Genomic DNA, 16230 nt, shown 5'->3' on the forward strand with positions numbered 1-16230 from the left:
AGGAAAGAGAAGACAAGTTATTTGCTTCCATTTTTAAAAGCAGTCAGTGTTGCCCCTTAAATCTTAGGTTATTATAGTCCACCCCTTCGAAGATCCAAGGAAAATGTATTACAGCAAGTCTTTGTAATTAACTACAAAGTGGGGAAAGAATTTAGTTTAATTAGGTGGAGCACAGTGATCCTGCAAAGCGTATGCTTGCATAAGAACAGGGGACACCATGAGAAACGTAATTCACCCCTGTGCAGAAATCATCACCAAGACTTAATTTTTCAGCAGAACTGAGCAGTGACAGTAATGTGCTTAGAAATCGCCTCGGGTTATACTGTTGCAGGGGCAAATCCTTGCAGGACGGTAACTAATTTGATGTGTCAGGGACTTGGAAGCCTTTTCTTTCCCTCCTGGCTCAAATTCTCATTAAAAAAACTAACTATTTGACCTTCCTTTAAGATAATTAGAGGTAGTGACCCAAGCATGAATCAAAGCATAGTGTTACCAAAAAACCACTCAAATTCCACACGTATAATCCTGATTCTCTTCAATGAGGATAAAATAAAAAGAGCTATTCCAAACAGTAATACTCCTAGGGGCTCAGGTCATGAACTTGACATTCTTCTAAATATTCTTTAAGAAAACAAGTCACCTATCACGAATCCTTTCATCTCTTTTTTATCTTTGCTCAAGCTCTTTCCTTTATCTTGGGTCTCTGAGCAAGCAGTGGTCCTGCTCATCTGCAAAGGTCAGCCCTTCTCCTCCTGCCCTCCCCCAGTAGGTTGTTCTATCCAGATCACCCCCCCACCCCCCGATCTTCAAAGAACCCCTGCATGTTTGTTCCTTCCCTACTGCCTCTAACCATGCTCAGGTCTTGAAAACAGAAAGCTTTCTCCCTATTTTTAAGCATATCCTCCTTTTAGACAACTGTTTTCCTTGTAGCGAGCCTGAAATCTGCCTCTCTGTCATGTACATTTTCACTTGACATTCCTTTTAAAAACAGTTACCATGTCTCCTCCCCGCCAAGTCTTTTCTCTAGGTTAACTACCATCCCTTCAGCACATTATTGTACCGTATGTTCACCAGCCCCTTTGCAGTTCTGCTTGCCCTTCCTACAACACAGCACCCCAAGCTGAACTTGAGTCTAGTTGGACTACTCTGTGCCTTGCTTTGGATATTATGCTTCTTTATTATTTCTTTACTAGATCTGTGATGAGAGTTCCTGTTACAGGATTTTCTTTCCCAGGGCAGTCAGGTTTCTTCTCTGCAATTGACAGTTTTGGACAACTGACTGGGTTGCTGAAAAGTGGTTTGTCTAAGGTCACACGACCACTAGGTGTCAGAGGTACAGCTGATTGTCCAGACACCGAGGCCAACTCTATCCCCTCAACTCTCCACAACTCACATCTGTCTTCTCCCATGTTCTCTTCTCCTATCCCTCAGAACAAAGGTTAGAAAACCATGGTCTACAACTTTGCTGCCTGCTTTTATATGATCAGTAAGCTTAGAATGTTAATTTGTCGTTTTCATTTTTTAATCTAAATATCACTGTTAGCTCACTGGCTGCTCTAAGGCAGGCGGCAGGCTAGACATGGCTCTGGGGTCAGTTTGCTGGTCCTTGACTTCCTCAAGGACTCATTTGTGATTACAGTCTTTGTTTCTGGTCATTCAAGCAATCACTACGTAAATTACAGATATGAAGCCTTTCCTTTGTCAGTGTTCCGACCCATAATGTTTTCTTGTGCATCATGTATCTGTATCTATATGTATGTGTGTGTCTGCATATACACATATGTTGCCCATGAATGTATGTAGGCACACATGATACATATAGGTGCTTAATGGTTGCGTCTACCATATTTTCCTTAGAAGAACATAAACTTCATCAGGTCAGGGGCTCTTCTTTTCTTAGCCTAAGTGTACTCAAACTTACATATAGTTTTAAGTGCCAAAGAGACTCACACACCTGTGGGGTAGGTAGGTGACACAGTGGTTAGCGTGCAGGGCCTGGAGTCAGGCAGACTCATCTTCCTGAGCTCAAATATGGCCTCAAACACTTACCAGTTGTGTGATTCTGGGCAAATCACTTAACCCTGTGTGCCTCAGTTCCTCATCTGTAAAATGAGTCAGAAAAGGAAATGGCAAACCACTCCAGTATCTTTGCCAAGAAAATCCTAAATGGGGACACAGCAAGTCAGACACTGAAATGACTGAACAACAATGAAACTTAGCCCGTTTCCTTACACATGGTTCTAGATGGCAAAGAGACCCACACACCTGTAGTCCCTCTGGAGAAGATTGGTATAACGCACTGTATCATCCATGCTGCAGCTGACGAGCTGATCGGCCTCATCCACAGTCATCCTGGATACCTGATTGGTGTGTCCTTTCCCAGCAAAGGAATCGTTCTCCCCAGTCTCAGAATCCCAATAATGTGAAAAGTATAATTAAGGCAAAACAAGGTTAAACCACTGATTTGAGAAGAGAGTGTCAGAGAATGCATTCCTTTGACTCTTTACTAAGTAGTACCTGGTTAGCAGTTTCTTGCATCTTATAAGAGGAGGCCTTGCCCAAAGATGATGGAAAGATACAGACCCAAGATAAATATGAGCCCTGCTACAGACTGCTCACCGATCCTGTGCTCTTCAGGGCTGCAAGAGGCAAAATACTGGGAAATCTACAAATCCATTCCTCCTTATTCACCAATTCCCAGTGGTGATATTAACAGAAGAAAACTTGGAAGAGAAATTTCTGGCAGACTAAAGGTGAAGCTTTGGCATATGATCTTGGACCAGTAATCTCAGCTTTCCAACCCTCACCTCTACTTTATAGCTGAACAAGAGAGGTGGAGGGGAGGGGTTAAATGACTCCCAACGTGACTCAAAACTGATTCCTGGTCTAGTCTTTTTCCCATTTTATCACATAACAGCTGCCTAGATAACCTGGCAAGCTGCTGTCCCCTCATCACTCTGGAGACACAAAATTCCTTTTAATGTAGACAAAAGAGTGGGAGCATTAGAATTTAAGAAATCAGTTCATCTTCAAAAGGATATTAATGTGTCCATCATGGCTCCCAGAATAGATGTATGATTTACCACCATTTTTATGAACCGTCAAACACTGGATTGATTTACTGTGACCCTGTAAAGGAAGAAAAAGGACCAAAGTAAGCTGAACTGTGAACATTTATCCTCTAGTCTTCTTTCTCTCTAAATTAAATTTTTTTTTTGGTGGGGGAAGAGAAGAGGAGGGAATGGACACATCCCAGGAAAGCAATTTCTTCTGAATGTGTTCCAAAAGCCACTGCCCTATTCTTGGCATTTTACACACAAAAGCCTCTAATGTCAATGGCTTAAAGGCATGCCGAGAAGACAGTTCTACAATGAAACACTGTTAGATTGCAGCAGTCTCCAAATTTGAGGAATTACTGGCTAAAAAACTGACCAAATGGGCCAAATCAGATTTTGAGCAGGTTTATTTATCATCTCAAAGACTCTCATGCAAAAACCATTAGGTACCTCAATACCCATTTACATTTTTACTCCTGCTCAGTGTCAGAATTCAATTTACTATCTGTTGTGTTATGCAATGGAAATCTATGGCTAGATGGTTGTTTTCTGTTGGGGGAGGAGGCAGAGGAGAAACTATCATGTGCATAAAAGTACCCTATGTCCCGAGAGTCACACAATATACAACAGTACAGGAGTTTAAAAAACAAAAAACAAAACTGGGACACTAATTTCCAGTGTGACAGATGTGAGAGCCCACAAGATTACTAAGCTCTGACCTAGAAAAAAAGGGATACCACCAGGAAATAACACACTAGAGGTCTGAGCATTCTGGTCTCAGTCTCAATAAACTGGAAGCAAAACTGCATTCAGATCATCTGAGCCATCCTTTGTGAGTTAAACAGGAACATGCTGACTGTGGGACCCACGTGTTCTCAGCACAACAGCAATTCTCCTGTGAGGCCCCTCAATTGTGTTAGTCTGGCAACAACGCCAGCAGAATGGTGGCCAAAGACCAGGGTCAGCAATACTTCCTTGACGATTGAGCATACAGGGATTTCTTGAGGAGTTCCAGCCTTATTGGTGAATCACATGGCTTTATTAAGGGAAAGGAAGAGAGGTGGAGAGGGGAAGACCTATGTCCACTTAAATGACATGGAAAAGTACTATGGATTCTGAGAATATAAGGTGACTGGGCATACCAGCTGACTTAAATTTTTTTTAAGGAACACCACCCACCTCCCCTCAGAATTTGTTTTTTTATTTTGACTTTTATTCATTGTACATGTTGATCTTTAATCATTTACTGGATGGGGCTCAAACGTTCTGATCCCATGAAAATTAATTAAGTCTACATCTTGTCACTTACTGATGATTGTTTCAACAGTAAGCTGAAGGGGAAGATCTGTGGCCTAATGACCTGCAATTCTGTCAGAGGTCCAAATAAAACACTTCTATTTTTGGAGAAAATATTCCCCAGATAAAATCATCAATGGTTCCCCTTCTCTGGCCTACCAACTAAAGGTCATATGCCTCTGCCCTCCATAAACTGGTCTTGCCTTGCCTTTCTAGCATCATCACATACTGGTTTCCCTCCATGTTCTTTATTCTCTCTGGTTAGATTCTGACCTAACAAAATCCTGAGCTTTCCCACCTCCATGTTTTTACTTAAAATTAATTCTAGAATCCCTTTCTTGTCCCTTCTTAGTCAAATTAAAATCGCCAGTTGCAACATCCTACTCTCTTCCAAGCTAACAGCAAGAGCCATTCTTTTTATGCCTGAAATGAATTCCTACAGAATCCATTCAGGATGGCTAGCACCATCACCTGATCTGCTTCTGCCACCTAAGGACCCTCCAATTGCCCCCACTGTGCCAAATCTACTCTGCTGCAACTTGAGGACTTGCAATTTCCCCTGCAGCTGAAATTCCTTTTACGTGTGATCTTCCTCAATTAAGACTATGAGTCCCTCAACTGCAAGGAGTATGTTTTTTTTTGTTTGCATCCCTAGTCATTGGCACATTACAGAGCTTAATAAATTCTTTCTTCCATCCATCCATCCATCCATCCATCCATCCATCCATCCATCCATCCATCCATCCATCCATCCATCCAACGAATGTTTACTGAAATTGAATGAAGGACTGGCTTGTTCAGAATGACTAACAGTAGTTAGAAAGGGGAACTAAAATTTCCCAGGACGCAGAACTGCCAAGTCCACAAACATTTACTAAGTGCCTACTATGTGCCAGGCACAGGGCTAAGCTCTGAGGATACATAGAGGCAAAAAGATACTCCTTGCCCTGAAGGGACGAATCAGAGAGACAATAAGGAAACAAACATGCACAAACAAGATACGAAGAAAAAAGGGAAATAATTAAAGAGAAGTAAATAAAGTGTAGGGCCTGGGCTGGTGGACATGCTGCACCATCTTTAGCACAGATGCTACATAGAACATCCAGGTTCTCCTAGGGGTGGGGAGGGAGGAGAAACGAATCTCCCTCCAATTAAGGAGTTCACCTTCTCCAGGCTGCTTCACATGCTACCCTCCCAAAGCACCCAGTTTACCTTGATAACTCGGAGTGGTTTATTAGGGTTGTTTCTGTCCAGGTAGTTGATATATCCAGAGAGGGAGATGCTTATCAAGTGGTCTTTCTGCCACAAGCATCCCAGCTGCTGATCCAACACGTTTGAGCCCATGTTAAAAGTATTAACCACAGAATTAGCACCAACGTCCCAAATTTTAGCAGTTTTGTCTCCAGAAGCAGAAAGCAAATGACTGCTGTCAGGGCTCCAGCTAATCTACAAAGTCAAGAATGAGCATCTTATTAAATTGGTCTTAGAATTTTTTTCACAGCCAGAATCCCAGAAGCCTAGAATGAGTTAAAAGCCATTTCAACCTAGTCCAGGGGTGGGGAACCTTCAGCCTCGAGACCACATGTGGCCTTCTAGGTCCTTGGGTGAGGTCTTTTAAGTTTTACAGAACGAATCCTTTTATTAAGGGGATTTGTTCTGTGAAGTTTAGATTCAGTCAAAGAGCTGCACCTGAAGACCTAGAGGGTTACATATGGCCTGAAGGCTGCAGGTTTCCCACCCTTGGCACTAAACTCATGCCTGCTCAGGACACCTCCAGGTGTGGGGAACCCCACCCCAATCACAGTTTGGAAAAATCAACTAGTCCAGTGGATCACAAACATTTTGGTCTCAGGGTCCCCTGATACATTTAAAAATTAGCGATGATCTCCAAAGCAGCTTTGTTTTTGTGGGTTTCATCTATTGATATTTACTGTAGTAGAAATTAAAATGTTTTATTATTTTGAAATCAGTTTTAACCATGAACCCCCTGAATCTAGCTAAGGGGTTTGCTAAGAACACACTTTAAGAACTGCTACTGTAAATTCTAGTCTAAATCATTTTAAGGAGACAAAATTGAGGCCAAAGTGTAAGGTGAATTTTAGCATAATTAGGGTGGATTTTAGTGTACGTAAAGTGAATATTTTGTTATTATTTCTCAGAGTTCAGTTTCCCAGGATCCATAGTCGTAACAATCTCTCGGTTCCCAGGTATTAGATGAGTTCCTACAGTTACGGTTTGAAACATCTCCACAATGCTGGCACAACATTCTATAATGATAATATAAACACCCACTGCAGCTGTGCAGTGAGTTGCAGGGATGGGCGATGTAAACTTGTGAGGCTATTGCTGGCAATAGGTATTCTTTGTCTGATGCCCTATAAAGCAGATGGTCATTGGTCAGAGAATGGGTAACCTTAGGGTTGAGTACACAAGCTGGAATGCTGTGCATGCCTTAATCAGCCTCCATCAAGGTTGGGGGGGCACCATGGAATCTGTACTTGCCTCAACTGGCCCCCATTGATGCTTGAAGGCATTTAGAAGAATTACAAATTGTGACTGTCTCGACTGAGCCCATGGAGAAGTAGGGGTAGTCGCTCCCCTCCCCTTTCTCACTGCCCCCATGAGAAGGGGGATTAGAGAATACTGTAAGAGTTGTGGCTCTCATTACCAGCAACCTCTTCTGAGAAAACTAGACTAGAATAAAGTAAGATTATTAACCCCCTTCTTAGTGTCTTTTCTGTCTAACCAAATCAAGAGCGAACCTGTGCTAGCAGCCCTCCTGTGTGCTGTGTTCAACTGTCTTATTAGGCCAGTGAAAGGTAAGTTGAGCTAGGTCACAGCTAATTAGGAGTAGAGCTGAGACTGGAATTCAGGCTTCCCAGTCCAGTCAGCTTCCCACATCTTACACTTAAACCTTCCAAAGTTGTATTCTACTGTCAGAATACAGATACCAGAGAGTCTGTAAAAAATGAAACTGAAAAGAAGGTGGTACTTACAGCATAAATTCCCCCATCATGAGCCTTGCTCCCTCCTAGTGCACAGACTTTCTCTCCAGTCTTTCCGTCATAGATATAAATCTTATAAGGCAAAAGAGAAACAGGGTCCTAAGGTTAGTTTTAGGCTACTCTTCAATTCCTTCACCATCATACTTAGAAATGATGTCATCCAAACACCTAATAAGAAGTAATTCCCTCAAATATGTGCATCACGTAAAAATCTGAATGGTATACTTCGTAAAATGCAAACATTTACATCTTAAGTATCTCACTTGTACTGAGGTATACTGTAGTGTGGTTTTCCAGCAGGCAAGAAATAATTTTTAAATTTATTTTTTTAACTTCCTCCATTAAACAATCAGAATTTTTCCCCCCTCACCCTAGAACAGCTTCATAAAGAAATCAGAGCCTTTAAAAGGTAAGCTATGTTTTCTCCAGATTAAGAAAACAAGGGAAGTTACCTGGCCATCAGCACTTGCTGTAGCAAATTTATTCCCATCTGGAGAGAACTTGACACAGTTGACAAATCGGCTGTGGTCCTGCAGAAAACATGCAAGGTTAGCCAGCTGAGAAACGAATTAAAATGTAAAAGTTTTAAATTAAATAATTAAAAAAAAAGAAGTTAAGCAGTTATCATGATTCAATCAGAAGAGATTTGAATGGGTTTTTTTAAAAAGATATCTGGGTCTTTACCATGAGGTTCACCACTAGGTAGAAAAAGCTCTATTTAATCACAGACTCTGAACACAGACTATGTGGAAGGACAGAGCTGGAAGGGACTTTAGAGAGAATCTGATCCAAGCCCCATGTTACACAGGTGAGGAAACTTAGCCTTTGAAAGTAATGTGAGTAAGGAACAGAGATGGCCCATCTCTTGGCTTCATCCAGATCTCCCAAAACTCCCACCTAAAGAAGCACCCTTCCCAAGAAACCATTCCTAAAGCCTTCTCTGTTACTCTCCACAAACCATCTTAGTAGTGACTGGCCCCCTCATATCCTAACCACCAAAGTCAGTGGTAAATATGACTGTAATTGGGGGAGGAAGAAGGAAGGTTTGTTCAAAGTGTTTCCACAGTCCTTTTAAATATGTTCCATAGAATCCACTTCCCTACAGGTACTGTGTTATCAGTGGTTAGACAGCCCCCCATCTAGTCCACAAAAGAGACATTTTAGCAACAGTGTACTGGAACTATAAACAATAGTTATCATGATGAAAGAGGTTTTTGTGGACTAGCCTGGGAATCAAATTACTAGTGATGATCGTGGTAAAATGTTCCAAGTCCCAAGGAATTCAAACAAACTTGTTTTGAAGACGAGGAGGTTGGGAGAACCAGACATGAATAAAATATTTATGTAGAACTGCAAAAAACTTTACATACCTCATTTGAATCTCACCAACTACCCTGTGAGATTAGCTGTACAGCTTTTATTTATCACCACTAACAGGTTCAAAGATCTGCCTGTGGTTCTACAAATTAATAAATTCTAGAGGTAGATCTTTCCTGATCCCAAATCCAAGGCTCCTCCGACTACACCTCTTTTCACCAAATACCTGTGATGGTTTGAAGTTACAAGGAGGCAGATTTAGGCTTAATATAAGCCAAAATCAACTATGCGTCGTTATTGGATACTCACTGAAATTGGAGATATTTAAGGTCACTGACTGGGGATGCCACTGATGGGACTCGTGGGATAAGATGACCTCTAAGGTTCCTGTCATCTTGAAGACCTTACAACTTGAAAGAAAGCTTCTGATTTCTGATGTTTCATTATCAATCATTCCCTATTGCAGAATAAACCCACCTTCTTGTGACAAGGAAAAACTAAGCAAAAAATGTATATAAAAATCATATGCAGCAACTGTGACAACTCTTTCCCAGTTATCCTCTATTTCTCTGCCATGAAGGAGGATGTATTTATTATCTGTGCTTCAGGACCCTCTCTGGTTTTTCCCTGAGCTAAAATCTGGCCTCAGACATGTACTAGCTGTGTGACCCAGGGCAAATCACTTAACCTCTGTTTGCTTCAGTTTCCTGAGGATAAAATTGAGATAATAATTGTAAAGCACTCAGCACACACTAAACTCTAACCCTTTTGACAGCAGTGAGTAGATAAGTGATAGCTAACATTTCTATAAAGAGCCCAAACTAGATGACTTGGCTGTTCACTGAATGTGCCCCATAGTCTTCCATTTCTGGATTCTTGGATCATGTGGTTTTACCTTATAATCCCTCTCCTAACCGGATCTTACATGTTTCATGGCCCAGCTCGAACACTGCCTTTCTTGGCGTCCCTAGCCTAACGTAATCTCACCCTACCTTCTAATAGGATACAGTTGATACCACTCCAAATGAGCTTAAGCGGTATCTATCAACTGTATGTTCCTCCTCTCACTCGAGCATCAGCTTCTGAGGTAATTCTATTAAATTGTATACTTTTATCTCATACTTCTACATCTTCCCATAGACTTTTCTCCCCACCTTCCCCCAAGACCCATCTGGGCTACATATACCTCATAGAACTCCTACCTTTCTTTAAATGTTTGATAGAAATCATTTCTAAATGAGTTCTCTCTCCTTCCTTTCCCCATTTGGGAATTCACTTATGGCTTTTTCTGATGCTGAATTATTTAAACTATTTCTTGTTCATGTTAGGGGCATTTTACCTTTTAAAGTATTCATCTGCTTCATTTCAAAAGTCAGTTTTTTTGGGCTTATTAATGAGGTGAAGTTGCTTGTGATAATTTGCTTTATTTCTCTCATTTATTGTGAAAGCCTTTTGCCTTTTTATACTGTCATTCTAGTTTTCCTCTTTTTTTTCCCCACAACATTAGCTCATGGTTTTATTTTATTGTGTCCCCAAACTCCTACTTTTACAAATCAGTTAAACGCCCCCAACCCTTTTCTGGCTTCTGCCTTTCTTCAAAGCACAGATTGGGTACCACTCCCAAGAGGAGGTGTTTTCTTGACAGCCACCTCTCTCCCTGTTGGGATAAGTTTCTTCATGAAAAAGACTGGTTTGTTTTTGTGGCGGCTGAAATGAAGCACAGGCTGGATCCCACCCCCACAGCAGTGCCTTGCTGAATTTTTGCTATTGATGCTAGCTACTTGTGAAGATACACTCGGATCCCCAAGAAGCAGGTAGATCTCGAAAGAGGGACAAGTGGAAGGGCAGAGGACAGAAATACAACCATGGTGGGGCGAGGGGAGAGATACAGTGGCTATACAAGAGCATAAAAAAAAAAATCAACAAATGTTTAATTCCTACAGTCATATCCAGATTGATAGATATAATTAAGAAATTTTGAACAAAGTAAGACAACAATCCAACATAAATAAAAATTTAATTTGTGGTTTTCTAAGTCACTATGTGGCATTTTCGAATTTCACATTAATGGTATCACAGGCCTGCACCTAGAAACAAACGAAAAACTTTCCAAGAAACACACGATTGATGGGGAATTGACAAATACAGAACACCAAGAGCCACTCCCCAATAATAAAGCTGTCAAAGGATGTCAATAGTTTTCAAAAGAAATGCAAACTACAGGTAACCATACAAAACCACCACACTCAAAATCCCACAACTAAGAAGAGAAATGCAGATTATTAAGTCTGGGGTTTCAATCTCATTCAGTGTAAATACTCAACAACACGAGCTACAGAAGGCAGGCAAGCATGATAATACAATGTTGATAAAGATGTGAACTGGACCAAACATTCTAGGTATCAAATTAACTCCATAATCCCATGACTGACTGGGCATACATCCCAAGGAAGTCAAAGTCAGAAACAAAGATCTATTTTATTCTCAAATACGAACAGTTGCACTCTGTGGTGCCAGAGACTAGATCCAAACCTGGAGTTGGAATGGACCTCTATGGGCTTAATCTAAGCCAGCCCTCTCATTTCACAGGCAAGGAACTTGGATTGAGTGACTTGTCCAAGGTCACACAAGTGGCATAAGATTTAAACCCAGGTTCTCTGACTCCAAAAGCACTTTTTCCTCCACTGTGTACCACACTTGCCTACCCATTTGTTGGGAAATCACTAAAAAGAACTGTGGAACATGAATTTGATAGATTCTCACTATAGCATAATAAATGATGAATATGAGGAATTTGGGGAAATGGGGATGGACTGGCATGTGCTGATACAGAGAGAAACGGAAGTAGACTTGGAAACAAACCAAAATGACAACTATGGAAATGAAAATAATAATAAATAGCAAGTTCTGAATAGAATACATAATGATAAGCAAAAACTGGAAAACAAAAAAAAAAAGAGGGTCTCCCCCCCCCCCAAATTAAACAAAACCTTTCTCCAGGCATATATGGGGAGAAAGGGATTGTAAAGAGAACTCTGAGTTTGGATGGCTATATTAAGTTTATTCTCAGTTTTTTTCTTTGTCACAAGAATGGGTTCTACATAAGAGAAGAAATACAAAGAGAAATATGAAGGGTTTTTTCTCCCCACTAACAAATGACAAAAGACATCAATAAAATCAAAAAAATTCTGCATCTCAACAGTCTTTTAATAGTCTACTCTACTGGACGTTGAAAAGTATCCTAGAGTGGGGAAAACTTTTACTTGCTGTGGTTAAAAGAGCTACCTAGTGTTAGGAAAATTATATTTCAGGATTTAGAGGTGGGGAAGCAGCAGACAGAGTTCATCTCCTCCACTCACCCCTTATTTTACACATGAAAGAACTGAAGTCCAGCCAGATGACACAACTTGTCCCAGAAGGCAGGCTGAAGAAGAGCTAGGTCTCTTTTCCCTCTAAATCCCAAGAGTTTCCCTTGCACCACAGTGCTCTGGACTGATTAGCAAGCAGTGAGGAGATCTAGGGCCAATCTCACTTACTCTTTGGATCAGAGAATGAATAAATATTTGTTAAATACTTACTATGTATCAAGCACTTGTGGAATTTTGGGAATACAAGAAGTTTGTGAAAGACAGCCCCAGCTCTCAAGGAACTTACAAGCTAATGGAGGAGACAATCTACAAACAAGCTATATAAGAATAATAGGAAACAATTAACAAATTAATTTTAAAAATTAATAAATAATTAACTGGAGTTGAGAGGTTGGGAAAGGCTTCCTGTAGGAGGTGGGACTTGAAGGAAGCCCAGCAGCAGAGATAAGGACGGGCAACATCACAGGCATGGGGGACAGCCAGAGAAAATGCCTGGAGTGGACAGATAGAGTGTCTTGTTGGTCAATAGCCAGGAGGCCAGTGTCACTGGATTAAAGAAATGTAGAGTATGGAGACAGATGTAAGAAGACTGGAAAGGGAAGAAGGTGCTAGGTTAGGAAAAAATTGCTTAGCTCCAAAGTCTGTTTTCCTCAGCTGTAAAAGGGGGACGATACACTGCCTGTCCTTTATCTACTTAAGAGAATTCTAACTAGGAGTGAAACGTCATAAAATTAAGGCAGCAACATGAAGGAAAGAGAAAAGACATTTGTGATTCTAGCGTTGTAGAAAATGTCACATTCTGCACTCTATTTGAAGGCCAATGTGCTATCCCTCAAAGATAAGTGAGGCAATCTGCCATGAAAGGAGATTTGGTTAAGTATGAAAAGAAAATCAAGAGCTAAGAGGAGAAATATCTCAAGGCTCTCCTCCCTCACAGGCTAAGCTGCTTTCTCCCTTAAAAGTAAGAAAGCTGCTGAGACTTAACTGGCTCAGGGGACTTCAAGCTCCAGCTTTGACCTAGCCTCCTGGTTGCCTAGTTCCTGGAAGGAACCTTTTAGATCATTTAATCCCCTAATTAAAAAAACCAGGGGGAGAAAAAAAGACCAAAGCAGTAAAGGGACATGCTCAAAGTCATGCAGTGATTTATCCAAGTCCTAGGATTAGAACCCAGATTTTTGGACACCTAGTCTATTAAAAAAAAAAAAAATCAATCCATGACTCCTCCCCTCACCACACCATAACATCATGTTATCTTCCCTTTAATTACAACTCCATTTTTTGCTTTTAACTGTTAAGGTATTTCAAAAGAAAAATCTTCCTTACTTAGGCCAAGAAATCTATGTGATATGGGGACCATCAAGGCTAGAGAGAAACTGGTGTAATAGACATAAAATTAGGGCAAACTGTGGAAAGGATTAATGTTACAGAATTCTAACACGGCAAAGAAATCCTCCGGGAGAATGTTATCGTTGTTAGCAAGTCCCAGGATCAGATTAGTCTCTATATCCCTCCTGACTCCTTGGTAAACGTTTTATTTGTTGTTCAGCCATTTCAGACTCTGGGATCCCATCTGGGGTTTTCTTGGCAAAGACATGGGACTGGTTTGCCATTTCCCAGATGAGGAAACTGAGGCAAACAGGGTTAAATGACTTCCCACAAGGTTACACAGCTGGTTAAGTGTCTAAGGCCAGAAATGAACTCAGGTCTCCACCACACACATAGCTGCCCTTGGGAAATGACTTTCCACCATATAATCCAACCCTCTTAATTTTAAGAGAGAACCAGAAAAGTATATTGCACAGAACACAAAAATTGGCAAGAAAAATTAAAAATAATACAACATGCAAAATAAAATATAAAAAAATGAAATAAAGGAAGACCCAAGAAATTAGTTTTTGATGATTTCTAAGGATTTCCTAATATATTCCTTATTTCTGATTATTAAATTCAAGCTCTAAAGGAGCCAGTCCCATCTGTACCCACAAGGCCAACACTGGTAGCCATAGAGCACCTGGGATTTGAATTATTTTTGTTCTAGCTTTACTTGGGAAAAGCAGCTCATTCACCTCACTTTTCCTTTAAAGCAGAGTGGAAAACTTGGGAACACAATGGAATGAGGAGGGAAAGTAAGGGGCATGTTTCAGAAAGGTACAAAAAGGGAGCTAGAACAAAATTTTCTCTTGTGCATATGTAAGATAATTACGACAGAATTCCTTTTTGGTAAAAAAGATCACTGATATCTTTTGGAAAAACTTTATGCTGATCTCTACTCAGTTCATAAAGTAGGAAAAAAAAGGAGGGTAAAAAACAGAGGGGTTCTCCTCTTTTCTTACCCATACCTCTACTTCCAAGAAACAGACAAGACAATGTATGAAGTGGGGCATCATGCTGTAGTAGGAGGAATGTTATAGAAAGAATTATCAAAGGCAGCAGCATCATGAAGACCCAAGTTCAAATTCAGCCTCAGACCCTGAGTAGCTAAAGGACGCTGGGCAAATCACAACTTCTATCTGCCTCAGTTTTCTTATGTGCAAAATAAAGGAGAGGATGAATTTATACTACATAGCTTTTGAAGTCCCTTCCTGCTTAAGATCTATGATTCCCCCACTTGAAATATAAGCTTACAAATAAATCCAGGCTTCCTGCCATGAAAACAGACACCGGTGGTTCAGATAACACATGATTTGAGACATCCTCTTAACAGCCATAGGGCTGCTCTCAAGGTACCTTTCTCCCAGTCTCCTTCCAGGAAACTCTTCCCCTGAGCTCAGGGCACAGTTAGTGCTCATATTCCAAATGAACCCAAGGCTGATGTGAGCACCCTCCAAATAGCTTATGGCAGAGCCTAATAAATACTTGTGTTCTGATCACCAAAAAAAGCAAATACTAAAAATAGTACCATTCCATCAGAAAGAAAGGGCTTCATGCTTAGGGTATGATGTTGAGGGCAGGAGCCAGAAGTCTGTCCCCAAGTGGCCAGTGTAGCCTCTAAGTTGGCTTTCTCTCATTTCCTGACAGACACAGCTTTCTTCCCTTTAAGGACTCTCTGACTCTGACATCGTTATTTTTCCACCTGTCACTTTTTACAAGGCAGAAATATTATTTTTATCATCCTCACAGACAAAGTTGCTCAGATTAGAGCCTTTCAACCGGAAATAGGAAAAGGATCGTATTTGCCATGATCTTAGATTTAGAATTGTGAGGGAAGTCAGAAGGCATTAGGTCCAACCTGCTCTTTTTACAGAGGAGGAAAATGAGGCTCAGAGAGGTCTTGCCTAAAAGGTGACACTGGCACTAAGAAGCAGAGCCAAGGCCGTTGCCCCCCAATCCAGGGCCCTTTCCATGGCACCATGCTATTCACCTAGATGTTAACAATAAATTGTAGGACAGAATCCTACCCTGTACTTAAATAAAGTTTTATGTAATGTGTAATATATACTTTATATAATGACATTATGTATTATTATGTTACATATTATATAATATATGATATTATATATGTTACAGCTGTTTCAGCCTTTAAAAACTGCCAGTAAGGAAGCTTAATTTAAATTTTGACTTTTCCTATAGCCTATCAAGTGTTTTATACATGGCAGGTACCTTAAAATGGTTTCCCAAGTCAAGAAACACCCATTTAAAATCCCAGCACTGATAATTACAATCTGTGCTACTTCAGACAAGTCCTTTAATATGAAATGAGGATGAAATCTTTATACTCCATACTTCTTCATGTGGATGTTCTAAAGAAAAATCTCTTAAAATTGGAGATTTTGTTCTGGTGACGGAAAAACCAAGGTCCAGAAAAGGAGGTGCAGCCACAGAAGGGCTGCTCCTTTGACCACAGGTTCCCAATCCTTCCTAGAGGTGATATACGTAGAGAATTACAGAATGTCACACCTTGGCAGGGAGCTCAGGAATCATGCCGCCCAGCCCCCACCACAACCTTCACAGGAGCAAAGTGAGGTCCAGAAAGACAATGACTGGCCCAAAGACACACAATCTTGGCCTTCTGTCTTCTTGAGTAATGCCTTTCCTCTTTCACCATTCTGCTCCTGAAGAAGCAACCACTAACTAGAAATTCTTTCCTACGACTGGGAAACTACAGGAACAAGGTCTCTCGATTCCAATGTCCAATAGCTCTAACATGAGGAGACTGCCTTTTTTTTTTTTTTTTTGAAGGTAGTTAGG

At 40.7% G+C, this 16230-nt stretch overlaps 1 protein-coding gene across 1 annotated transcript in view; it reads right to left on the reverse strand.

The window, feature by feature from the left end:
- The window catches only part of WDR1 (WD repeat domain 1), a 57675-nt gene that overhangs the window by 15360 nt on the left and 26085 nt on the right, over positions 1-16230 (reverse strand). The window contains exons 6-10 of the mRNA XM_072620229.1: positions 7810-7887; positions 7349-7429; positions 5565-5798; positions 3042-3129; positions 2266-2422 (exon numbers count right to left, since the gene is read on the reverse strand). Coding sequence (XP_072476330.1) covers positions 2266-2422; positions 3042-3129; positions 5565-5798; positions 7349-7429; positions 7810-7887 — 638 coding nt within the window. The remainder of the gene's footprint in view (positions 1-2265; positions 2423-3041; positions 3130-5564; positions 5799-7348; positions 7430-7809; positions 7888-16230) is intronic.

This window comes from Notamacropus eugenii, chromosome 6 (genome assembly GCF_028372415.1).
Source record: "Notamacropus eugenii isolate mMacEug1 chromosome 6, mMacEug1.pri_v2, whole genome shotgun sequence".
NCBI classification, from domain to species: Eukaryota; Metazoa; Chordata; class Mammalia; order Diprotodontia; family Macropodidae; genus Notamacropus; species Notamacropus eugenii.